Here is a 27,710-nt window from a genome sequence, read left to right on the forward strand (position 1 = left end):
TTGGCGTCTATTGAGATGATCATGTGATATTTATCCTTCCTTTTGTTAATGTATATCTGCAAATGGTGAACCATCCTTGTTTTACTGGAATAAATCCAACTTGATCATGATGTATGATTCTTTTTATGTATTGTTGGATTCAGCTTGCTAATATTTTGTTGATTTTTTCATCTATATTCATCAAAGATATTGTCCTGTAATTTTCTTTTTTGTAGTGTCTTTGTCTGGTTTTGATATCAGGGTAATGGTGGGCTCATAGAATGGATTTGGGAGTGTTTTCCTCTTCAATTTTTGGGAATAATTTGAGAAGTATTAGTTCTTTTTTATATGTTTGGTAGAATTCCCCAGTGAAGCCATCTGGTCCTGGACTTTTGTTTCCTGGGAGTTTTCTTTATTAAAAATTCAATTTCACTAGTAGTAATCAGTCTGTTCAAATTGTGTGTTTCTTCTTGATTCAGTCTTGGCAAGTTGTATATGTCTAGAAATTTGTCCATTTCTTCTAGGTTGTTCAGTTTGTTGGCATATAATTTTTCATAGTATTCTCTTATGATTTTTTTGTATCTCTGTGGTATCAGTTTTTTACAATTTTTATTGGAGTATAGTTGATTTACAATGTTGTGTTAGTTTCAGGTGTACAGCAAAGTGAATCAGTTATACATATATCCACTCTTTTTTAGATTATTTTCCCATATAGGCCATTACAGAGTATTGAGTAGAGTTCCCTGTGCTGTACAATAGGTCTTTATTATCTATTTTGTATATAGTAGTGTGTATATGTCAATCCCAATCTCCCAATTTATCCCTCCCACCCTTATGTGGTATCAGTTGTTATTTCTCCTCTTTCCTTTCTTGTTTTGTTTATTTGGCTCCTCTCTCTTTTCTTCCTGGTGAGCCTGTCTAAAGGTTTATCAATTTTATCATTTAAAAAAAACAGCTCTTGGTTTTATTGATATTTTCTATTTTTTTATCTCTATTTTATTTTTTCTCTGATATTTATTGTTTCCTTCCCCTGCTGACTTTGGGCTTTTATTGTTCTTCTTTTTCTAATTCCTTAAGGTGGTCAGTTAGGTTGAGATTTTTCTTGTTTCTTAAGTAAGGCCTGTATTGCTATAAACTACCTTCTTGGAACTGCTTTTGCTGCATTCCCATAGATTATGGAATATTATAATTCCAGTTTCCTCTTTGATTTCTTCGTTGATCCATTGGTTTTTAGTAGCATGTTGTTTAGCCTCCATGTGTTTGCTATTTTCCCATTTTTTTCTTTCTGTACTTGATTTCTAGTTTCATTCCATTGAGGCAAGGGAAAAAAAAGCTTGAGATAATTTCTATTGTCTTAAACTTCTTGAGACTTGTTTTGTGGCCTAGCATGTGATCTATCCTGGAGAAAAATCCATGTGCACTTGAAAAGAATGTGTATTCTACTTTTTTGGATGTTGTGTACTGTATATATCTGCTAAGTCCAACTGGTCTGTTGTGTCACTTATGACTACTTCTGCCTTATTGATTTTTTTTGTCTGGGTGATCTCTCCATTAAGTGGGGTGTTAAAATCCCCTGCTATTATTGTATTGTTATCAATGTCTCCCTTTATGTTTTTTAGTATTTGCTTTATATATTTAGGTGTTCCTGTATCTGGTGCATATATGTTAACAAGTATAACATTCTATTTTTGTGTTGATCCTTTTATCATTATATAATGCCTTTCTTTGTTTTGTTATAGCCTTTCTTTTAAAGTCTATTTTGTCTGATAAGAGTATTGCTACCCCCACTTTGTTGTTTCTGTTTGCATGAAATATCTTTTTCCATCCCCTCACTTTCAGTCTGTGTGTCTTTAGTGCTAAAGTGAGTCTCTTTTTTATATCCAGTCAGCCACCCTATGTCTTTTGATTGGAGAATTTAGTTCATTGACTTTCAAAGTAATTATTTATAGGTATGTACTTATTACCCTTTTATTACTTGTTTTCTGGTTGCTTTTGTAGTTCTTAGCTGTTCATTTCTTTTTGTTTTCTTGTGGTTGATTTTTTTTTATTATGTTTGTATTCCTTTCTTTTTGGTTTTTGTTATATCTATTGTAGGTTTTTGACTTGTGGTTACCATGTGATTCATATATGTTGACCTGTAATTATATCTACTTGTTTTAAGCTTGTAGTCATTTAAACCCAAAAACATTCTAAGAGATCTACACTCCCCTCCTCCCATATTTTGTGTTTTTGATGTCATATTTTACATCTTCATGCTTATCGCTTAACTGTTTATTTTAGTTATAGTTGCTTTTACAATTTTTTGTCTTTTAATCTAGGTACTGGTTTATTTAAATGGTTGATCCTCAGCCCTTATTATATATTTCCCTTTCCTAGTGGGATTTTCCCTTTCCTATAGATTCTTACTTCTTTTCTATTTAGAGAAGACCCTTCAGCATTTCTTTTATGGTAGGTTTAGTATTGATGAATTATTCTAGTTCTTGCTTGTCTGAGAAGTTCTTTATCTCTCCTTCTATTCTAAATGAAAATCTTGCTGGATAGAGTATCCTAGGTTGCAGGTTTTTCCCTTTCAGCACTTTGAATATATCATGCCACTCTCTTCTGGCCTGTAAAGTTTCTGCAGAAAAATCAGCTGATGGCCTTACGGGGAATTCCTTTGTATATGACTCTTTGTTTTTCTCTTGCTGTCTTTAAAATTCTCTCTTTAACTTTTGCCATTTTAATTATGATATGTCTTAGTGTGGAGCTGTTTGGGTTCATCCTGTTTGGGACCCTCTTTGCTTCCTGTATCTGTTTCCTTCTTTAGGTTTGGGAGGTTTTCAACCATATTTTCCTCAAATACATTTTTGATCACCTTCTCTCTTCTCCCTCATGAACCCCTATAATGCAAATGTTAGAACACATTATGCCAGATATCTCAAATTGCTTTTATTTTTAAAAATTTGTTTTTCTTTCTGCTGTCCTGGTTGTGTGATTTCCATAATTCTATCTTCCAGATCACTTATGTGTTCTTCTGTATCACTTAGTCTGCTAGGCATACCTTCTGGTGTATTTGTTTCAGCTATTATTCATTTCTGATTGGGTCTCTTTTATATTTTCTAGTTCCTTGCTAAAATGGTCAATTATTTTCCTTAATTCAGTTATCATTTTTTTCTTTCATCTTTCTCTAGATCTTCTTTTAAATTTTCATTTTGAAATAATTGTAGATTCATATTCAGTTGAAAGCAATAACACATAGAGATCCCACATACCCTTTACCCAATATACTCAATATAACATCTTGCACAACTGTAGTATAATAGCACAACCAGGAAACTGACGGTGATACAATCCATCCACCTTATTCAGATTTCACCATTTTTATATGCACTCACTATGAAATGTTATCACATGTGCAGATTATGTGACCACCACCACAGTCCAGGTAGAGACCATTTCCATCACAAGGATGCCCTGAGCTACCCTTTTAGAGCCTTAGCCACTTCATTCCCTCCCCCATCCCTGACAATTGCTAATCTATTCCCCTTATCTATAATTTTGTATAATTTAAGCTAGGAATCTTTGAGATGGGCTTTTTTTCCACTCCGCATAACTCTTTGGTGATTCATCCAGGTTGTTGTGTATATCAATAGTTCCTTCCTTTTTATTACTGAGCAGTATCCCATTGTGTGCATGGGCCATGGTTTGTTTAACCACTCCTGAAGGAAATTTTGGTTGATTCTAGTTTTTGGCTATTATGAATCAAGCTGCTCTGAACAGTTGTGTACAGGTTTCTGCATGAACATAAGTCTTCATTTCTCTGGAATAAATGGCCAAGCGTGCCATGTGGTATGACTTGGTTAGTTATGTAAAAAACTGACAAACCGTTTCAGGGGGCTACACCATTTTACATTCCCACCAGAAATGTTTGAGTTTCTCCACATTCTCATCATCATTTGGTGTTACCATTATTTTTTTATTTTAGCTGTCCTGGTGGGTATGTATTGAGCTTTCATTGTGATTTTAATTTCCATGTCTCTAAGGGCTAATGATGTTGAACATCTTTTCATGCACTGATTTGCCATCTGTACATCCTCTTTGGTGAAATGTCTGTTCATGTATTTTGCCTGTTTTCTGATTGGATTGTTTGTTTTCTTACTGTTGAGTTTTGAAAATTCTTTATATATTCTAGATGTAAGTCCTTTGTCAGATATGTGGTTTGCAAATACTTTTTCCCAGTTGATTGCTTGTCTTTTCATCTTCATACAGGGTCTTTCACAGAGCAAAAGTTTCAATTTTTTTCTTTTTTTATTGAAGTATAGTTGATGTACAATATTATATAAGTTATAGGTGTGCAATACAGTGATTCACAATTTTTAAAGGTTATACTCCATTTGTAGTTATTACAAAATTTGCAAACGTTTTTAATGAGATCCAATTTATCACATTTTCCTTTTATGCATCATGCTTTTTGTGTAAAGTCTAAGAACACTGACTAGCCATAGACCTCTAAGATTTTATCCTAAGTTTTTTCCTAGAAGTTTTAGTTTTCTATCTAAGTCTGTAATCCATTTTGAGTTAATTTTTGTATAAAGTACAAAATTAGGTTGAGGTTCTTTTTTTCCCTATGCCTGTCCACTTGCTCCAGCACCATTTATTGAAAAAGCAATCTCTCCTCCATTGAATTTTTTAACCTTTGTCAAAAATCAGTTGGGCATACTCGTGTGGGTCTAATTCTGGTTTCTCTAACCTGTTCCATTGATCTATATATCTCTATCTCTCCATCGATACCACACTGTTTTCATTACTGTAGCTATCTAGTAGGTCTTAACACTGGATAAAATGATTCCTCCTATTTTATCCTGCTTTTTCAAAGGTGTTGTAGCTCAGTTAACATTTTCATTGCCAATGTTTTGAACTCTTTATCTGAAGAATTATTTCTGTTTTATTATTTTTTCAGAGGTTTTTCTCTTGCTCTTTCAATTTTGAGTAGTTCCTCTGCCTTTTCATTTTGCTTAACTTTCTCTGCCTCTCTGAATTTAGGTGAAACAGTTATTCCGGCCTTGAAGTGGCATTCTTATGTGGGAGTGTCCCTATACAGACTAAATGTTCCCAGTGCCTTTGGTGGGAGGGCTGGATTTGATGTAGATGCTCGTCACGTCTTTCCTCAGGGTGTGTTGGCAGCTATCACCTTGGGAGGGGGTAGGGCTGGAGATGGAGGGCTAGAGCTGATGCCAGGTGTGAAGTGGGACTTCCTCTCTGCTTAGTGGCCATCACTGCCTTGTCAGGGTCATGGTCTGATCCCAAGTTGCTGGAGCAGAAACCCTGAGGGCCAGGCTCAAGCTGACTCTCTTCCCTTAAAGAGTCTGTTTTTCCCTCTCCCTGCACCAGGGCCTTTGCCCCAGAGGGGTGTGCTGAAGCATGTGGGGCCTGTATGTAGACAGAGGTTCTATGCACGGCCTGTATAGGCATCTGCTACTCCACTCAGATGCAGCCTTGGGTGTGAATCCCCTTTGTCTCTCAAAGCCAATCACTGAGCCCTGCCTCCGCCACCCCCACGCTATTGTAGAACTACTCTGCAAGTCTGGCAAGGACCTGCATGGACTCTCAGCAGGTACTGGCAGATTAGTCACGGTAGAGGGGCCTCTCTCAGTGATCTGGGTGGCTCCTGGTGTGCTGCCTGAGTAAGCGACAACACTGGCTACCGCTGCCCACCTGGGCTCCTCCCCAGGATGGGTCACCTTTGTGTCCCATGGTCTAGTCTTTTCCCTGGTCCTGGCTGCCCCAGATCCAGTACTGCACTGTGGTGTGGAGTAAGCAGGGCCAGAGCATTTGTTCAGGTCAGGCGGGGAAGTGGACCGAGGCAGTCACTGGCAACCTGGCAGCCACTAGGGTAGACCTCTCTCTGCCCTGCCTTGGGAGCTGGTCAACACATGCACGCTCCTTATGAGCAGTATCCAGGCTTCTCCAGCCTTTCCATCTGACCCAGTGTTCCTCCCGCCAGGCAAGGGGGCCTCTCTCCTCTGAGTAGGACCCCAGAACTGGGATGCCCAGTCTGTAGCTTGACCTGCTCACTCCACAGGTCCACTCTCGTAATCTCCCTTTTCCTCTTGAGTCCCCTTCTAGGGGCCCAGGTCCTGAACTAATCACTTTTCTTCCTTCCTACCTATGTGTGTATCTTTCTTACAGCCTTGGTTGTATAGGAGTCCTTCTACCAGTTTCCAGTTAGTTTTAAGTGAGAATTATTCATGGGGGGATGGGAGTTCCATGTCCTCTTACTCCATCTTGATTTCCCATCTTTCAGATTTTAAAATCCTGGGATACATAAATAAATTGCACAAAAATGTGTATACAGAGACATGTCAAATATTTACCCCCACTTTTTAATGGACTCATACTAGACATAGTTATATAACCTGCTTTTTCTCTTAGCAATGCATCATGAACATTTTTCTTTGCTAGTTAGTGTACCATTATGTCATTTTAACAATTACACAATATTATGTTATATGAAGTTGCAATTTATTTTACCAAAATTATGGACAATTCAGTTGTTGCTAATTTTTCTCTGACATAAAAACTGTGCTCTGACCATCCCCATACATAAAACTTTCACACTTGTAAAATTACTTCTAAATTCCCAGAAGTAGAATTGCTTGACCAAAAATTTTGTGGGTTTTTAAGACTTTTGATGGACATATGTCTTTTTGCACCATATAATTCATAGGAATGGATTAATGGGAGAAATGTTACACCAAGTCAAGGAAAGGAGGAACCAGAAATGGGAGAATTGTCAGAACTTTCCAGAACCCCCTCAAGTCTCACCTGCTGCCTCCAGTGCTGGGTTGAAGTTGTATGCACTGGCCTTTTATGTTTATTGAGTTGCCTCCATTTGCCTACTTTTAATAATTTTTATGTTCTCCTGAGCTTATAATACACAAAGCAACCTCTTCAAAAAGAGAATTTCTGTGTAGGATAAAAAGCTGCATAGACACCCACAGGGTAAAAGCAAAGGTTGAGTGTCTTCAGTGTATTGTCTAGATCCATAGACTTAGAATCACACCATATAGCCACCAGACAGGGAGTTTCCACTGTGACTCATTAAGGCTACCTGGAGGTGAGAGCAAGGGTTTCTGTTTTCATTTTTCTCCAGATTTTTCTTTCAGATCCTTCTCAGCTATATTTAGCTCTAGTGAGACTTGGGGGACCTTTCGCTTTACCATGTCTAAAGTAGGACTACAAAAGAGGAGGGAGAGGACTTGAGAAGATTCAGATGAGAGATGGATGTTCCCAAAAATAGAACAAAGCATACAAGAAAGAACCAGGCTTCAAATGCAAGGAAGGTTAAGAGAGAGAAGGAGGGAGAAGCAAAATGGGGGACAATTTTTTGTGCAGGGCAGCTCTGGACTGTTTTTGAGGCAAGAAGGGAGTTTCAGTTGTATCTTTCTAATAACAAACCAACATGGCTTAGGAAAGTGACAATTAATTCAGCTCTTTGTTTTGGTCCCAATTCTGCCCTTCCTTTTTTCCTTCTGAAAATGTTGCTTGACTACATCTTACTGATTTTTTTACCCTCATGGATTTGGTATTATTAAAGCTTCATTATAAGAGTAAGAGAATTAATGGCTAAAAATTCAAAATATCAAAGACTTTATTTTTTTAATGTAGATTCATTCAAACCCATTTTTATGGGTTAAAGACAGGGTAAATGTAATCCTGGGAGGAGCCAGAAACATAAGGAGTCAAAACAATTACTTTATCAGTCATTGATCTCTCAAAATGATCAGCAGTTTTAACACCATGTACTTACAATCATAGTTGAATGTGATGTAGTTTCTGTACATTTTCTTTGAACCCTTTGTCCATTTTCAAGTTTAAAGTATGTCAGTTATCTAGTCCTTACCAACACCCCATGGACTTGTGGTTAAGAACGTGCACTCCAGCTAGGGTCACACTCCTTTGGTCTGAATCCTAGCTTCACCTCTTATTGACTATGTAACTTTGGTCAAATTTCTTATACTCTGGGCTTCAGTTGTCTCATCTGTTAAATAGGGATGATAATAGTAGCCACATTAAAGGGCTGTTTGTGGATAAAATGAGAATCTATGTACGTATAGTGCTTCACATAGGAAGCCGTATAAATGTTAACTATTGTTGTCCTTATCTCCTCTATCATTTCTGGACATCAAACACAGAACCACATTTTCCCATAATCCTGCATAAGGCCTATTAACCCTAAATCACCTGGCTGAAGGAAACCATAATAAAAGATCTTAATATCATCATTTCCTTTGTTATCACCAGAACAAAGATTTCTGAAATATAATAATAGGTAGCATTTGTTGTGCACCTACTAATTTCCAGACACCACACTAAGCCTTTTTGCATCACTTCTTTTAATTATCTTAACAGCCATACACATGAGGACTTGTATTTCACCTCTTTTACAGATGAGGTTTCAGAGGCTTATTAGGGAGGTTATACTGAGGTCACACGGCCAGTGCATGACAAATGTGAGTAGAACCAGGTCTTACTTAAGCTTAGGCTCCTTACTACCATAACAAGATATATTATGCTGGCCAGAGTTATTAGGACTGGCATTCTTCAGTAACAGTAATCGTTATCCAGAGCAACATAGACTCAGGTGACCAAACTGGCCACTCACAGTTGGCCTCAGCTTACTAAATATTGGGTTGGCCAAACAGTTCATTCGGTTTTAAGTGAAAATAAAAGACATTTTTTATTTTCACCAAGAATATTATTGAACAATGTATTCACTAATGGAATGAACTGTTTGGCCAACCCAATATCTCCATGCTAAGCAGAACCATTACCTCACATGGACCAACTGGGAACTGTCGGACACCATGTCGTCATCCAGCTGCTGGTTTACCAGAGCAAGGAGACTTCTTTAAAGTCAGTCAGCCTTGTACCCCTTACTTGATAAGGCACACATTGGAATGTCCACCACTATAATCTGCATCAACATTTTTATTTGGGGAAGTAAACAAGCAGGACTCCCAGGGTACCACGCATACATAATCTGATCCACTCCAGAACCGTGTTAATCCAGGTCTCAAGAGACAGCAGGTCAGAACACAGTTTCTTTCCTCTACACCCAGCTAGTTGATTTAAGGTTCTTTTCAGGATCGAGAGTGAGAAGGGGGGAACAGATGACTGAGAAATTGAAGAGCCCCATCTCAGATAAACCATCAGAGCTCTTTGGAAGGCTCAAAGTGTTTATACTAACATCAAAGACTTAGAATCACGGACTTTAGAAAATTTTAGCAAACGCCATGAAGCTAAGAGCTTGAACAAGGAAGGGGAACCTTGGATCCACTCTTGGACATTCATGAACGTTGCTCTGAAAAACAATCCTGTTATGGGACTCTATGTTATAGGTATGTTTAGGAGTGGAGTGTTTACTGTTTTTGAGAACATGTATCAAATTAGTTTGGAAGGCAGGTCAAATAGCACTGCTGGTTATCGCTCATTCTCTTCTCTGCCTTGTGTTCCCTGATAAATAAACCCCTATTATTTTTCTATTTTATTTGGAATTAATCTTTCTTTGAACTTGAAATATACCAGGATTTCAGATACATCATAGGAAAATTAAGTCCCAGCGGTAGCCCTGCAAAGTGCAAACATTCAAGTTAACATATCAAAACGAAAAATTATCTGATAACAAAATGTTGATTTTTTTTAACTTTTTATTTTATATTGGAGTATAGTTGATTAACAATGTTGTGTTAGTTTCAGGTACGGCAAAGTGATTCAGTTATACATATACATGTAGCTATTCTTTTTCAAATTATTTTCCCATTTAGGTTATTACAGAATATTGAGCAGAGTTCCCTGTGCTATACAGTAGGTCCTTGTTGGTTATCTAGCAGTGTGTATGTGTCAATCCCGTACTTCCAGTTTATCCCTCCCCCCACACCTTTCCCCTTTGGTAACCATAAGTTTGTTTTCTGTCCATCTGTTTCTGTTTTGCAAATAAGTTCGTTTGTATCATTTTTTTAGATTCCAAATAGAAGCGATATCATATGATGTTTGTCTTTCTCTGTCTGACTTACTTCACTTAGTATGATAATCTCTAGGTCCATCCATATTGCTGCAAATGGCATTATTTCATTATTTTTATGGCTGAGTAATAGTCCATTGTATATATGTACCACATCTTCTTTATCCATTCCTCTGTTGATGGACACTTAGTTTGCCTCCATGTCTTGGCTATTGTAAACCATGCTGCAATGAACATTGGGATGCATGTATCCTTTCAAACCATGGTTTTCTCTGGATATATGCCCATGAGTGGGATTGCTGGATCATAGGGTAGTTCTATTTTTAGTTTTTTAAGGAACCCCCCATACTGTTCTCCATAGTAGTTGTACAAATTTACATTCCCAACAACAGTGTAGGAGGGTTCCCTTTTCTCCACACCCTCTCCAGCATTTATTATTTGTAGACTTTTTGATGATGACCATTCTGACTGGTGTGAGGTGATATCTCATTGTAGTTTTGATTTGCATTTCTCTAATAATTAGTGATGTTGCGCATCTTTACATGTGCCTCTTGGCTATCTGTATGTCTTCCTTGGGGAAATGTCTATTTAGGTCTTCTGCCTATTTTTTGATTGGGTTGTTTGTTTTTTTGATACTGGGATGCATGAGCTGTTTGTAAATTTTGGAGATTAATTCCTTATTAATTAGTCGGTTGCATCATTTGCAAATATTTTCTCCCATTCTGTGGGTTATCTTTTCATTTTGTTTATGATTTCCATTGCTGTGCAAAAGCTTCTGAGTTTAATTAGGTCCCATTTGTTTATTTTTATTTTTATTTCTATTACCCTAGGAGACAGTCGAAAAGGATGTTGCTGTGATTTATGTCAGAGTGTTCTGCCTATGTTTTCCTCTAGGAGTTTTATAGTATCAGGTCTTACATTTAGGTCTTTAATCCATTTTGAGTTTGTTTTTGTATATGGTGTTAAAGAATGTTCTAATTTCATTCTGTTACATGTAGCTGTGCAGTTTTCCAAGCACCATTTATTGATGAGACTATTTTTCTCCACTGTATAGTCTTACCTCCTTTGACATAGATTAACTGACCATAGGTGCGTGGGTTTATTTCTGGGCTTTCTATCCTGTTCCATTGATCTATATTTCTTTTTCTGTGCCAGTACCGTACTCTTTTGATGACTGTAGCTTTGTAGTATAGTCTGAAATCAGGGAGCCTGATTCCTCCAGCTTCATTTTTCTTTCTCAAGTTTGCTTTGCTTATTCGGGATTTTTTGTGTCTCGATACAAATTTTAGGATTTTTTGCTCTAGTTCTGTGAAAAATGCCATTGGTAATTTAATAGGGATTGCATTGAATCTGCAGATTGCCTTGGGTAATACAGTCATTTTCACAATATTGATTCCTCCAATCCCAGAACACACTAGCTCTTTCCATGTGTTTGTGTCATCTTTGATTTCTTTCATCAGCATCTTACAGTTTTCAGAGTACTGGTCTTTTGCATCCTTAGGTAGGTTAATTCCTAGGTATTTTATTCTTTTTGATGTGTTGGTAAATGGGATTGTTTAACTTCCCCTTCTGATCTTTTGTTGTCAGTGTATAGAAATGCAACAGATTCTGTGTATTAATTTTGTATCCTGCAACTTTACCAATTCATTGATGAGCTCTAGTAGTTTTCTGGTGGCATCTTTAAGATTTTCTATGTATAGTATCGTGTCATCTGCCAACAGTGACAGTTTTACTTCTTCTTTTCCAATTTGGATTACTTTTATTTTTCTTCTCTGATTGCCATGGCTAGGACATCCAAAACTAAGTTGAAAAAAGAGGTGAGAGTGGACATCCTTGTCTTGTTCCTGATCTTAGAGGAAATGCTCTTAGAGGAAATGCTCTCAGCTTTTCACCACTGAGAATGATAGCTGTAGGTTTGTCATATATGGCCTTTATTATGTTGAGGTAGGTTCCCCCTATGCCCACTTTCTGGAGAGTTTTTATAATAAATCAGTGTTGAATTTTGTCAAAAGCTTTTTCTGCATCTATTGAGATGACCATATGGTTTTTATTCTTCAACTTGTTGATGTGGTGTATCACACTGATTAATTTGTGGATATTGAAAAATCCTTGCATCCCCAGGATAAATCCCACATGATCATGGTATATGATCCTTTTAATGTATTTTTGGATTCAGTTTGCTAGTATTTTGTTTAGGATTTTTGCATCTATGTTCATCAGTGATACTGGCCTGTAATTTTCTTTTTTTTATGGTATCTTTGTCTGGTTTTGGTATCAGGGTGATGGTGGCCTCATAGAATGAGTTTAGGAGCATTCCTTCCTCTGCAATTTTTTGGAAGAGTTTCAGAAGGATATGTGTTAACTCTTCTCTAAATGTTTGATAAAATTTGCCTGTGAAGCCATCTGGTCCTGGACTTTTGTTTGTTGGGAGTTTTTAAATCACAGTTTCAATTTCAGTACATGTGATTGATCTGTTCATGTTTTCTCTTTCTTCCTGGTTCAGTCTTGGGAGACTGTACCTTTCTAAGAATTTGTCCATTTCTTCTAGGTTGTCCATTTTATTGGCGTATAGTTGCTTGTAGTAGTCTCTTATGATCCTTTGTATTTCTGTGGCTTCCATTGTAACTTCTTCTTTTTCATATCTAATTTTATTGATTTGCGCCTTCTCCCTCTTTTTTTTTTGATGGGTCTGGCTAAAGGTTTATCAATTTTGTTAATCTCAAAGAACCAGCTTTTAGCTTCATTTATCTTTTCTATTGTTTCCTTCATCTATATTTCATTTATTTCTGATCTTTATGATTTCTTTCCTTCTACTAACTTTCTTTCCTTCTACAAACAAAACTTTGGGTTTTGTTTGTTCTTCTTTCTCTAGTTTCTTTAGGTATAAGGTTAGGTTGTTTGAGGTTTTCCTTGTTTCCTGAGGTAAGATTGTATTGCTATAAACTTCCCTCTTAGAAGTGCTTTTGCTGCATCCCATAGGCTTGAGATTGTTGTGCTTTCCTTTTCATTTGTCTCTAGGTATTTTTTTATTTCCTCTTTGATTTTTTTGTTAGTGATCCATTGGTTGTTTAGTAGCATATTGTTTAGTCTCCATGTGTTTGTGTTTTTTACAGTTTTTTTTTTCTTGTAGTTGATTTCTAACCTCAAAGTGTTGTGGTCAGAAAAGATGCTTGATATGATTTGAATTTTCTTAAATTTACTGAAGCTTGCTTTTTGGCCCAGCATGTGATCAGTCCTGGAGAATGTTCCATGTGCACTTGAGAAGAATGTGTGTTCTGGTGCTTTTAGATGGAATGCTCTATAAATATTAGTTAAATCCATCTGGTCTAATGTGTTGTTTAAGTCCTCTGTTTCCTTATTTATTTTCATTTTGGATGATGTGTCTGTTGGTGAAAGTGGGGTGTTAAAGTCCCCTACTATTATTGTGTTACTGTTGATTTCCTCTTTTAGAGCTGTTAGCAGTTGCCTTATGTATTGAGGTGCTCCTATGTTGGGTGCGTGTATATTTACAATTGTTATATTTTCTTCTTGGATTGATCCCTTGATCATTATGGAGTGTCCTTCCTTGTCTCTTGTAACATTCTTTATTTTAAAGTCTATTTTGTCTGATATGAGCATTGCTACTCCAGCTTTCTTTTGGTTTCCATTTGCATGGAATAGCTTTTTCCATCCCCTTGTTTTCAGTCTGTATGTGTCTCTAGATCTGAAGTGGGTCTCTTGTAGACAGCCTGTATACGGGTCTTGTTTTTGTATCCATTCAGCCAGTCTATGTCTTTTGGTTGGAGCATTTAATCCATTTAAGGTAATTATCAATATGTATCTCTTATTGCCATTTTCTTAATTGTTTTTGGTTCGTTTTTGTAGGCCTTTTTTCTTCCCTCCTCTTTTGTTCTCTTCTCTTGTGATTTGATGACTAACTTTAGTGTTGTGTTTGGATTCCTTTTTCTTTTTTGTGTGTATATCTATTGTAGATTTTCAGTTTGGTTACCATGAGGTTTTGATATAGCAATCTGTATATAAACAAGATTGTTTTAAGTTGCTGGCCTTTTAATTTCCAATGCATTTCCAATATCCTGCAGTTTTGCTCTCCTCTTCTCATGATTGCTGGTTTTGATATCATATTTGTGTATGGGTAATTTCCTACCTTTACTATATGTTTGCCTTTACAGGTGAGCTTTTCCATTCATAATTTTCTTGTTTCTAGTTGTGACCTTTTCTTTTCCACCTAGAGAAATTCCTTTAGCATTTGTTGTAGAGCTGGTTTGGTGGTGCTGAATTCTCTTAGCTTTTGCTTGTCTGTAAAGCTTTTGATTTCTCCGTTGAATCTGAATGAGAGCAGTGTTGGATAGAGTCTTCTTGGTTGCAGGTTCTTCCCTTTCATCATTTTAAATATATTGTGCCACTCCCTTCTGGCCTACAGAGTTTCTGCTGAGAAATCAGTTGATAACCTTATGGGAGTTCCCTTGTATGTTATTTGTTGCTTTCCCCTTGTTGCCTTTAATATTTTTTCTTTGTCTTTAATTTTTGTCAGATTGAGTACTCTGTGTCTTGGTGTGTTCCTCCTTGGGTTTATCCTGTATGGGACTCTCTCTCTGTGTTTCCTGGACTTGGGTGATTGGTTCCTTTCCCAGGTTAGGGAAGTTTTCAGCTGTTATCTCTTCAAGTATTTTCTCAGGTCGTTTCTCTCTCTCTCTCTTCTCCTTCTGGGACCCCTTTAATGTGAATGTTGGTGTGTGCAATGTTGTCCCCTAGACTGTCCTCATTTCTTTTCATTCTTTATTCTGTTCCTTGGCAGTGGTTTTCACCATTCTGTCTTCCAGGTCACTTATCTGTTGTTCCGCCTCACTTATTCTGCTCTTGATTCCTTCTAGTTTATTTTTCATTTCAGTTATTGTATTGTTCCTCTCTGTTTGTTAGTTCTTCTAGGCCTTTGTTAAACATTTCTTGTATCTTCTTGCTCCGTCCCTCCATTCTTTTTCCAAGATCTTGGATCACTATCATTACTCTGAATTCTTTTTTGGGTAGATTGCCTATTGCCCCTTCACTTAGTTGTTCTTCTGTGGTTTTTATCTTGTTCCTTCATCTGGGACATTTCCTCTCCTGTCTCATTTTGTCTCACTTTCTGTGATTGCAGTTTCTGTTCCACAGGCTGCAGGATTGTAGTTCTTCTTGTTCCTGCTGTCTGGCCCCTGGTGGATGAGGTTGTCTCAGAGGCTTGTGCAAGTTTCCTGGTGGGAGAGACTGGTTCCTGCCCACTGGTGGGTGGAACTGGGTATGTCCCTCTGGTGGCCAGGGCCATGTCAAGGGGTGAGTTTAGTGGGCAGCTATATGCTCAGGAAGACTTTAAGCAGCCTGGCTGCTGATGGGTGGGGCTGTGTTCCTGCCCTGTTGGGTGTCTGGACTGAGGAGTCCCAGCACTGGAGCCTACAGCCTGTTGGGTGGGGCCAGGTCTTGGTGAGAAAATGGTGGCCTCCCCAAGGACTCACACCAATGAGTACTCCCCAGAACTACCACTGCCAGTGTCCTTGTCCCCACAGTGAGCCACAGCCACCCCTGCCTCCGCAGGAGACCCTCCACCACCAGCAGGTAGGTCTGGCCCAGGCCCTTATGAGGCCACTGCTTTTTTCACTGGGTCCTGGTGTGCATAAGACCTTGTGTGTGTGTGCCCTCCAAGAGTGGAGTTTCTGTTTCCCCCAGTCCTGTGGAATTCCTGTGATGAAACCCTGCTGGCCTTCAAAGCCAGATTCTCTGGGGCTTCCACCTCCTGTTGCCAGACCCCCCAGGCTGGGAGCCTGACATGGGGCTCAGAGCTTTCACTCTTGTGAGGACTTCTGTGACATAATTATTTTCCAGTTTGTGGGTTGCCCACCCAGTGGGTATGGGATTTGATTTTATCACAGTTGAGCCCCTCCTACCAGCTCATTGTGGCTTCTTTGGCTTTGGATTTAGGGTAAGTTTTTTGGTAAGTTCCAGTGTTTTTTATTGTTGATGGTTTTTCAGCAGTTAGTTGTGATTTTGGTGTTTTCATAAGAAGAGGTGAGCTCACGTCCTTCTACTCTGCTATCCTGTCTCCACCCTGTTGTTCCCAAAATACTGATTTTGTTGACCTACATGTCAGAGCTATTCCATGCATTATCTCAGCTAATCCAGGGAAGGTGCCGTTGTCCTTACACAGAGGGTGAAGCAAGGGCTCTGAGTAGTTGGTTAGTGGACCTCAGTCCGCTTGGGGAGCTTTAAAAGATGCCAGTGCTCAGACCGCATTCCAGACCAAGGAAGCAGAAACTCAGAGTGGACCTCACAATTTGGTATTTTTCAAAAGTTACCCTGGTGATAAAAATGAGTAGAAACAGGTGTTCTGACCTGCCAACATGAGTCCTCTTGAGCTTTTCACTTACCTCTTTTTTCTTCTCTTCTAAAAATAGGTGTCATTGTCTCCATTTCTTTTTCAGGGACAGTTTTTATGGGCAGAAATTTTAAGTGTTTTTCCCTTTTTCAGTTTTTACAACTCCTCTCCTAACTGGTCATTATTCAGTCAAACATCAGTAATTCCCTGACCTCTTAAACTTCACTTGGATGCCAAACAAGGTTTCTTTTCGTTTGAACCAGTGAAGGGAATATGTGTATGTAAGTAAGAAAGTGTGGGTTTCATATTTACTAGGGTAAATAAATATCACAACCAAAAGCAAAAACTTGTTTAAGGTTCTTAGTGACAGAGGAATTAGTACATAAATAAAATTTCCATTTGAATCCTCAAAGAGGGAAACAAAAAGTGCATAGAAGAGAGGAAAGAATAGAGAGGAATACATACGTTGTTTAAGCAAAGAGGTCTGCCTTTCAGTCACTAGTAAAATTCGGACCATAAACCAGATCTCTCATGTCTTTTTTATGACTTAGGTTATATGGAATTTTCAAACTAAAAATCTCTTTGATTTTAAGAATAATTATATTTTCTACCACATTTTTAAATACCTGGGACCATAAAGTTAATATGTCTTTAAAGGGTGTTATAACTCCCCAGAAGTTTAGAATCATCACAGTAACTCACAAGTCCAGACCACTTACGGATTCTCTTGGGATCTGGCTCTGTTGTATTATAAAAATAATTGCTAATATTGAGCACTCGTTAAGTACCAGGCCCTATTCTGAGCACTGTCATGTTAACTCATTTCCCTCAAAACCATATTAAAGTAGGTTAAGCTTCTTACCTGGCAAGTGAAAGAGCCAGAATTCAACTAATTTAAGTAAATTTCACTCTTTCCTTGGCCTTTTATAGTTGCCATGCTGGAATGGGTTTTTTTTTTTTTTTTTCAAAAAAAATTAAGAGTATAGCACAACTTGAGAGTGGGAGACTTCATGGTCAAGCAGTCCCAGCCCCTCCACCAAGCTGTTTTATGAGCAAATGACCACTCTATCAGAGGGCATCACTGTCTCTCCTCAATTAGCTGCTTCCCTGAAACTCAAACATCTCTTCCTGCCAGCAAGGCCCCCCCAGACTGTGGGCACTGGGAGTGGTAGCTTCCATTTCCATGCCTGAGAGCTGTGGTTCTTGAACCTTGGTGTAAAAGCTAGCCACCTCAGGCATTTATTAAAATGCGTATTCCTGTGTCTTTTTCTCAGAGAGTCTGATTAAGTGGGTGAAGGGTGGAGCCCCAGATCTTCATTTTTTTTTTTTAACTTGGCTCTCCCAGTATTTTCAGTGCCAGTGATATGCACACTTGATTGACATGATACACAGTATCTGAAGCAGTCATCACTGCCACCAGTTATTGCATGGCTACACTCATATAAATGTTCATGTGATTTGAAGTAAGTAACCTTGCCAACATTTCTTACCTATTTTTAAGAGGTCAAATGACCCTGTGCTGTGTGGTTCAACTCCATAAATATTGCCACAGTTTCATCACTGGCAAGATCTTCAGGTCTAGAGATCACTTTGACTATTTCATCTAGGTCATTTATTCTTTAAAATGAGATATCGTCATCATTCGTCAATTTGAAGGAAGGTGGGTGGTCATGTACAAACGCCTGCAAAAAAGAAAAATCCCACCAAAACCATATATATGAATTTAGTCTCTTGATGTATTCTGTGTACCACCCAAACAGTAAAGTTAGGAAACCAGAACCCCCCCAGAGAGTGAGTGTCTTGCCCAAGAACACACTGACTGACAGAAGAGCACAGAGGGTCCCCTTGATGAGACTTCTCCCACTAGCGCAGCAGGAAGCTCTGAACCACCTGGCCTGTCCCCTGCGTCATCAGTAATTCACAGGTGATGGGAGGCAGCTACCATGCCCCCGTAGCAGGCTGGGCTCCAGTCAAAATCTGCTCCTGAGCGCGAAGCGCTTGAGAGTTGCACAGCTGGCCCCCAGCACGTGCTAAGAGTCTAGACGAAGATAAACCACGTGGGCTGGTACTCTAGGTAATACGTAAACCCTGCCTGTGACCTGCAGGGCTGTAAGAACTCTCCTTTTTACAGAAGAGATGTTTGAGGCTTAGTCTGTATGCAGCGATAAAGTTTGAGAAGTTCAGTTAAAAAATAATTTCTGGAGGAAAGGGGAGTGTGCTGATATCTAGTCAATATTTCTGCATATTGACTAGCTGACTTAGCCGCCAAGGTTAGACGCAGAGAACAATTATGTCCTGACTCTGTAACATGTGGCTTAATTCCAGCCACACGGCCTCCCAAACAGATCTTCCCTGTTAGTGGGTACCAAGGAGGCAGGACCAAAAGTTTAAAACTCTACGACTAATTTAAAATTTATTAGAATTTAGGGGGCGCGGGTTTGATCCCTGGCCAGGGAACTAAGGTCCTGCATGCCTTGCAGTGCGGCCAAAAAAAAAAAAAAAAAAAAAAAAAGGAGTATAATTTTAGCGCTTGCATTTCCGTCAAGAAGTTTACAGGGGCTGATCAAAGGGCTCAGAATAGTGACTAGTTCATGTGCCTAGAGTATTCCTATTGTGAATCTTATTAGATAATAAAAGACATTGCAAACAAATTATAATATGTGAGCAATGACTAGAACTGAAGTTTGAGAATAAAGATGTTTATAAGAAAGGAAAAATATAAAAATAAAATTCATTAGAATTCAAGGTGGGAGTTAGAAGCAAAAATTACTATTAGAATACTAACCTGAAGTATATATGTAGGTATAGATATACACACATATGTACATGATTATCAACATAACTTAGTTTGTACCAATCACAGTGGAAATCTGATTCATGTATGTTTGTATGTAACGGGCCAAGTTCTGAATATGCTTACGCCATGTCAATAGTCCGTGTTTGGACTTCACTCTGGGGAATGGCCTTTGAGTGGCTTTTGCCTTGTTCAGCCATCAGCAGGTTGCGGGCTTGGCGTTCAGGGTCGGGCTTGGCAGGGCCTCGCCTGCAGTCTGTGGTCTGCTGGTCTGTGCACTAAGCAGCGGTGAGAGAAGGTAGTTTGGGGAGATTCCGTCACACTTCATTTGGAAAACAGAGTTGTCTCTGTTGCAGTTAAGGCTGATGGTTTGGATTTACTTGTGTTTCTACAATTTTTCTTACACAGCTTTTGAATTGAAAAGCAAAGGTCTGCTGTGTAACCCAGGTAAAAAAAAAAAAAAAACCTCCCTGATTCAGAGGCCCGAACTTGTTTCATTTATGTGAGGAGCTAATCACTTTGGCAACTAATTTTCAGAGCATCCAAAAAGAAAGGCATTTGTAAACAGGAACCTATTATTACAAGAATTCTCATGTGCTATTCACATTAATAGACTATTGAAAAATGGCTTAAGGGAGAAGAAGTCCCTGCAGACCCAGGAGGGCCCAGTGAATCTTTGAATTTGTGCCTCATTCCCTTCTGGGCCGCCGCAGAGATGCCATCCAGAAAGTCCAGGGTTTCCGAGTGGAGATGGGGCACCCAGGAAGTCTAGTGTGCCACATACAGCGTGCCGGGGGAGGTATGCATGCGTATGCCGTGGAACATGCCAGGTCCCCGCCCCTGCAGCATGGGGGTGGGGGGAAGGCACCCCCCAGTCACTAGGCGCCGCCAGCAGGCATGTCAGGGCATAATAACATCTCAGGGGGTCCTCAGCAGCAGCTGAGCTGTTAAGTGGCTTTCTCCTGCTTTACACTCTGTTCCTTTACTTTCCTCGCTGAGCTGTCTGTCCTCGAAAAGTCAAAGCAAAATGACTTCATTGTTTTTGAGGCTGCTGCTGTGTCAGGTCCTAACAACTCTTAATAATGAACAGCAAGAGACCGTGAAGATCGTCTCACTGGGCTTTTACTCACCGGCCTCTGTTGTGATAGTCCTGAGAGGGCTGCAGTGTGTGATCGATCACGAATGCAAAAAGGCAGCACCCCATCCAGCAGGGCAGGTTAGCAAGCTGCCTATACCTCCTTCAGTCTTTGCTCTCACTGATACAGGATGGAGCTGCTGCAAGGTTTCTGAGTGGAAGGAACAGGGCAACCTGAAATGGACCGAGAGGGAAGGAAACCTTTAGCCTTCCTAGGAGGGGCGGTGAGGTCTAGGGTGAGAAGGGGCTCTGAAATCAAACAGATTTGGTTTCAAAAATCCTTGCTTTGTTGACGGACACCCTGTCCAAGAGGCTACTATCACAACATCACTGTTTCCCACATTGTAAAAGCGGAATAATAGCATCTACTCTCTAAGGTTGATAAGAGGGTTGAATGAAAATATCCGTGTAACATGTGTAGCACAGAGTAAGCAGTCCGCCTCTTTATAAAACAGTAACTAAAATCTGCTTTCCGTCACAGACAGGTCAGAATCAGTGAGGTGGGCCCTCAAGGTTAACCACTTCCCTTTCAGAAAGAATGTGACACCACAGAGCCAGTAGCCTCTCAGCACCCATGGTAAAAGCACAAGAATCTACAGGCTGATAGAAACGTACGTGCTTTATGTAGCATCCTCATTGGAAGTGGCCACGAATAGCAACAGAGGGGAGAGAGTAATCCAGATATCACACAGCTACACGCACGCTCAGAGCATAATGCCTTGTAGTAACAGCATACCTGCCATTGCTGGCTTTGCAAACGTGAGTGCAATTTGACAGTTACTAATATCTACTCTAAACCGACTGTGCAACGTATTTTGCAGAGGTAACTGAAAGGGCTTTGATACCAGTAACTAGGTGAGCATATAGGAAGGAAGTTGAATATCTTACAAGTCCTGTTCACATTCTTAATAAAGGGAGCTATTTCAGATCCAGCGTCAACTTTTAATAAATGGATCTAGGCAGCTCCATTCACATCGTCTTCCCAAAGCGACAAAAAGAGCTACTCTTGCTTTGTACAAAGAAACGTTGGCATTTTACATATAATAGCTCAATTTAACAAAAGCACTCTGAAGTGGGCATTACTATCCTCATTTCACAGATTAGGAAATTGAGTCTCAGAAAAATTAAGTAATCTGCCTGGGGTCACACATGCAGTTGTGCAGGCAGAATTCGACACCCTCTGACTCAAGTTTGCACTAAGCCCCTGTGCTCTACTCACCCAGTGTAAGACCCAGTGTAAGTCAATCTTGTCCTACTCCCTGTAGAGAAAGGAAGTGGATGATTTTCCCAGCTTCAGAGAAAAGATGCATACAGGATTCTTGGTGAACAGAGAGCTGTGAGGATGGCCATTAACATGCCAGGCCAGGGAAGGGTGAGATGGAACGATGAACAGCATTTGCATGAAGGCAGGAGGCCTGAGCTCAAGCCTTAACATGGCTTCTTCCTTGCTGTGTGATGTGGCACCTCTCTGAGGCCAGTATCCTCACCTATAACGTTTCCTCTCCTCATAGAATTGTTGTCACCATCAACACAATAACATAGGTGAATCTGCTTTCCTATCTGTAAGGCTCTAGGGCAAATGTCCGTTGTTATCATGGGTCAGTTAGTTTCACTTCCACCACTGACTTGCTCTTGAATCTTTGGAAATCTTTCCTGACCCCTGAACCTTCTCATCTATAAGCTAGAGCTGATGCTACGGCAGCCTTCAGTAATACCCTTCAGCAGCCATTCTCAAACTTCACTGACCTAGAATCTTTTGGCATGTTGTAAAAACATGTTCCTGAGTCCCGGCAGCTATGATCTAGCACGGCTGGCCGGAGCCTGGTAATATTCATTCTTACGAAGGACCCCATCTCTGGGCTTCCCTGGTGGCGCAGTGGTTGAGAATCTGCCTGCCAATGCAGGGGCCACGGGTTCGAGCCCTGGTCTGGGAAGAACCCACATGCCGCGGAGCGACTAGGCCCGTGAGCCACAATTGCTGAGCCTGTGCTCCGCAACAAGAGAGGCCGCGATAGTGAGAGGCCCGCGCACCGCGATGAAGAGTGGCCCCCACTTGCCGCAAACTAGAGAAAGCCCTCGCACAGAAACGAAGACCCAACACAGCCATAAATAAATAAATAAATAAAATTAAAAAAAAAAAAGGACCCCATCTGATTCTGATGTAGATAGGCCGTGATAACGCTCTGAAAAATGCCTCCCTGCAAACTCAGTGTTACCAAGAACCGTGGTATCTGTGGGTAAAGAACTTGAGCAAGGTCACCTGTAAGTCAGCAAGTCCTGATACCTGGATCCTGTCGTTCTGCCCCCACGACTGGGACTCGAGGGAACATCGAAGCTCGGTCCTGGTCACGGGGTTTCCGTCGAGGGTTTGAGTCCAGAGTACACAGCGGAAGCTGCCAGCACTCCACAGACCTCTTTAAGTGGCTCAGTGTCATCGCCTTTTTCTTCTTCCTCCACAGACACATTTGCAAGCAAAGTGGCCGCCACCCAGGACCAGTACGCAGATGCATCCATAGGTAACGTCACAGGCAGCAACGCAGTGAATGTCTTCCTGGGAATTGGCGTGGCCTGGTCCATCGCTGCCATCTACCATGCGGCCAACGGGGAACAGTTCAAAGTGTCCCCTGGCACGCTAGCTTTCTCCGTCACTCTCTTCACCATCTTTGCTTTCATCAATGTCGGGGTGCTGCTGTATCGGCGGAGGCCAGAAATCGGAGGTGAGCTGGGTGGGCCCCGGACTGCCAAGCTCCTCACATCCTGCCTCTTTGTGCTCCTGTGGCTCTTGTACATTTTCTTCTCCTCCCTGGAGGCCTACTGCCACATAAAAGGCTTCTAAAGGAACAATCAGATGTAGTAAATTTATATATATATACATATATATACATAAAAAATTATGTATAACGAACAGAAGAAACTGACATTTGTCATGTCCACTTACCTGCTGATGGAATCCAGCTTCACGAGCAGACTCTGTACTAGGGCCGGAGTGAGAAGGCATCACCTCCTGTTCCCAGGGGCCTCGTCACGTTGAACCAGGCGTGGAGGCAGGGCCATCTTTGCAGCTCAGCCTCTGAGGGCTGTGTGTTCTCCCCGGCTTCATAAATCGTTAAGTCTTTCATTTGTTTTCTGTTTGTTTTTGCTTGTTTTGGGCGGGGGTTTGGGGAGGTAGTTGATGTTAGGCTTTCGTTTTGTTTTTTTGGGGAGGTTCAGGGTTTTGGCTTCTCCTGTGGGAGGTGAAGACCTATCTAAATGCAAATGGGTTTTGGGTGAAAATGGAAATCATCGAGATTACTCTCCCTTCCCCCAAACATTTAAAAAATTATTTTGGATTAAGAGAGGAAATGGGCATGGAAGAAGAAAGAAGCATGTCTTCACCATATAACTAAATTTCATGCTCATCTCTGGGATGGGAGCAGAGGTGTGAAGCTGCCTCCAAGAAGAAACCTGGCAGCTGGAATGGAGCCCAGAATAGTCATGGTCCTAGATAGATAGAGTCTGACAGTGAAAGATAGGAGGCCGGGCACTCTTGTTCACCAGGTACAGGAACATCGTGCCTAGATTCCCAGGAACACGCAAAATCCTTTCTTATCTCTTTAGCGCCAGACTGTGATTAGCAAGGCCCTTATATTCTGGTGTTCCAGCCCTGCTAACCCCCCAGGCCCCCCCATCCCAACCGTCCTCCCCTCCTGCTCACCACCCCTCATACAAACAGGAAGAATAACCCCATTCCAAAAGCACATCATCCTTTTCCATTTGCATCAGTACGTGTCCCAGTCCCATGTTGCTCTTGCCTGGGGTCGTCCATCAGTTTTGTTTTCAAAAGCATCCATGGCCTGCACACTCCTGTTCCAGCCATGACTGAACATTTGCTCCTCCTTCATGTGCCTGTTTGGGAATGTTGTCGTGATACCTGTTACACAGTGCATGGATGAAACACAAATACAACAAAACAAAGCGTATCTGTATATAGTAGAGTATAGCATATACTGTTCTCCCATTGGGCAACGTTGATTGATTGATTGGACATTGAAGACATAAGTGAGTTTTCTTTTCACCTGAGTTGTAACTTTTGTGTTGTTATTGAGTTTGATTAGGGATAAAAGGAGGAAATGGCTTATTCGTGGATCTGCATGTTCATTTCTAAGAAGCAATAACTGTTAACATGGGAAGTTAAAGCTATTGAGAGGACAGTAGGCAAACTACAAAGTATCTTCATGGAAAATTAGCCACTTGGTACACATCAGAGCCTCAAAAACTCACCTGTTGGTTCAGGAAGGCCAAGGAGAACGGCATGTAGAGAAGGGGATGTGTTAGATTTGCCTGAGCTTTGAAAGCCTCCGTTCCCACAACACCCCTGCCCCCAAAGTATTTATTTCACATCTGCTCTGTCTGGCACAGATGGTAGATAGTGCTGGTTTGTTCATTTTATTTTTGTATGTAAAAGGCAATTTGGAGCCCTGTTTCTTTCACCGTCCAGGCCCCTCTGATTGTATCTGCAGTTCCTGAGGAGGAAAGAAGCCATGGTGAGCAACAGGCCTTTAAAAGTGTATCTTCTCTACTTGGGACTAAGGAGGAAGCAATTAAATGGGATGATTAGTGCCTCCCAGGAGCATTGCCCTGGGAGATTTTTAACCCTGGAAAAGGAATGGCTCTTTCTGTTTCACAGTATCAGAGAGTGTGGATAAACCCAACATTCCAAAGCCATGAGTCCATGAATGAGGTATAAATGGAATGACTTAGGTCCCCTCTCAGACACTTCTCTATCCATAAAGAATCCCAGGCCGGAGACACCCCTAAGCCCTCTGTATTGATTCAAAGGTACTTAACTCTCAACAATTTTAATTTGTATTTTCTTCCACTTAATAATCACGCTCATTCATCATTTAATAAACATTGGGTGACCGAATGAATAATTAAACGCTGGTTACCCACTCAATATGCCAGGTACTGTGCTAGCTCTTGGGGACGAAACCATGGACAAGACAGCCCAGATCCCTGCCCAGAGGGGGTTAACACAGCCACATGGAAACAGTTTGATCTGAGGAGAAAAACACAATTCTGAAACCCTCTTGTCTAAATATCTAAGATTTTCTTTAACTGCGACAGTATAAGGCATAGGGTACGAAAAGCATTCTATGTGTCCTTAGCCAATCTTGCAGATCTGCACATCTTCCCATTTTAAACCAAGTAAGGCAATTGTGTTGGTGATCCAGATCACTGAGAAGGCCCAATTAACCCCAATTTTTAACTTTGTTGGACAGCAGTACTTTTCTATGCCCCCCACAGCTCTACAATTTCTCCTCTCTCTTGGAGCCTCACCCCTACCTGTCATGGCCCAACACACTGGTGGCCTGACTAACTCCTTTGAGGGCAAACTCTAACCCTTTTTTTTTTTTTTTTTGAAGATTTATTAAATAGAAAGCTAGCCTAGAAACACCAAGTAAATTGTCAAGGGATATGAGTTGTTGAAACATTAGAAAGACTTTGCCCTCCTTTCTAGCCATATTTGGAATGTTAATAATCCCATAGCAAATTTTCACAAAGGACTTTAAGAAATCCTTGGTGTTGGTCAACTTCAATTTCAAAGCTTTTTGGTTTGTTTGCTTTTTAAATTTTCATGTTTTAGAGAAAATATGATTCTGGTTGTTCAGGGTTGTATTAGTAATTATAGTCGTGTAAAATTATTTTGTTTGATTATTTTGTGTGTATTATGCACAGCTTGGGGGGGGAAGTGCACTAATTGTGCTGTTCCTTATAAATGGTACACACTATTGACACAGACAAATAAAGTTTCTAATTGTTTCTGATTTAATCACTAGTGATACAGCATATTCTGTATGGAATGTTTTCTCTCTTCTCATTGTCATCTGCTTCATCTTTTGTTTTCATGTTTTGAAGAAATAAAGACCAAAAAGGTATTATTGTGCAATTGGTATCCTCATCCAAAAGAAAGAAAACAGATGCCGAGTATTCGACTTGGCAAATGTCAACCCTTTGGTCGTGCATTGTTTCCTTTTAATGTCCCAAAGGAGCACAGGGTCAGAATATTGAGATAAATGATACTTTATGCATCTCATTGTCTTTAAATTTTTCTTTAGAATTCCTCATGTTATTCTTTAGAATTCCCATATTATATCCATATATGGTCATACACAGAACGCTTTCCTATGGGAAGGTAATTTTCTTGGATCAACAATTAATGTGTCTCCTGGGACCCAGTCTTTGGTTTAACACAGAATGAGCAGCCAACATCTACTTCTTTAACGGCAAAAGGAATAATTCAGTGACCAGAGTAGCCTTGACTGTTTAGCAACTCTTCAGCAAAATGCCGTGGCCCAATGATTCTAACCTCTTATAAGCTAATTTTATTCTTTCAAAGATTCCGATTCAAGCCTTCCACCAGTGAAGGTTTTATAGAGCTTTGCTCTGGTGGCTCACAGCATAAACACACTAAGTTTTTTCTTCTTATAATTTTTTCTTATAAAGCATGCTGTCTTCAACTCTGCAGCTATTTTGATAGGTGGCTCTCATCCACAATGAGACTTCCTAATGCAATACCTTCCCCCCCACAGTGGTCTCACGATTAATAAAAGATCATTGTACACATGGTCTTGTCCACAGGGGGCTAGATTCATTGTCAATTCCACAGCCCAGGGCCCCTGCTCCTAATCTGTCTAAGTGAGATTCACCAGTTTGGCTGCTTACATCTGAGAACACTGTGGGAGCAATCAGAAAAATAACAAATTTCCTCTGGTAGATGATGAAGCCCTACATTCTCTAATGGTGACAAAACTTCACTTTCTCAAGAATGTAAATCAACTCCTTTAAGACTTCTTTCAGTGTTTCCTGGCTCAAGATGTGTAGTTTCTCTTTTGATTATGGTTTTCTGTCTGTGTCTGATTGTGGGCAGTTATATCCAGAGCAAGTCATGAGTATAGTTTCATAACTTCAAGAATATTTGGCCATTTCATGATCAACCATGTACGACACTGGATCTTACAGTGACCTAAAAATGGCACTTGGCTCTTGTTGTAGTAATCACTGCACTTGGCCAAGACATTCCAGCTGTTGGTAAAATTGAGCCTTTCAATTGATAAACAAGCATATCTCATAGAAGAGACATACAGAAATCATATTTATCTTACAAAGAAAGAAAGGTGCTGTGATGAGTGGATTCGTTAACTTTCATTCAGCTCTACTTACAGATTCTGGTAATGGATTGCATTTCTGTTCTTCTTTCCAACCATTGTGTTCTTATCACCTCTAGCCACATTCATTGTCTTCCACCCAACATATGTCAAGTGTTGGTCGGTCCTGATGGTATTTCACCTGCAAAGATAGCATAGGAAGGGGAAACAATTGTAAGAGACACTTAATTTTTAGAGCTTAATCCGGCCACGGTTAATCATCTCCCAAAGCAGAGAATGTCTTACCTATAGAAGGAGCAACCACTAAG

The 27,710-nt window shown here is 40.2% G+C and overlaps 1 protein-coding gene across 13 annotated transcripts in view; it reads left to right on the top strand.

Annotated features, from left to right (window-relative positions):
- SLC8A1 (solute carrier family 8 member A1) overlaps positions 1-26,066 on the top strand; it is a 409,941-nt gene extending 383,875 nt beyond the window's left edge. For all 13 annotated transcript variants that reach the window (XM_082427686.1, XM_082427683.1, XM_082427687.1 and 10 more), the window contains one exon: positions 22,714-26,066. In XM_082427686.1, coding sequence (XP_082283812.1) covers positions 22,714-23,090 — 377 coding nt within the window. In that variant the 3' untranslated portion in view covers positions 23,091-26,066. The remainder of the gene's footprint in view (positions 1-22,713) is intronic.
- Positions 26,067-27,710: the final 1,644 nt, after the last annotated feature.

This window comes from Balaenoptera physalus, assembly GCF_965194825.1.
Source record: "Balaenoptera physalus genome assembly, chromosome: 15".
In the NCBI taxonomy this organism is placed as follows: Eukaryota; Metazoa; Chordata; class Mammalia; order Artiodactyla; family Balaenopteridae; genus Balaenoptera; species Balaenoptera physalus.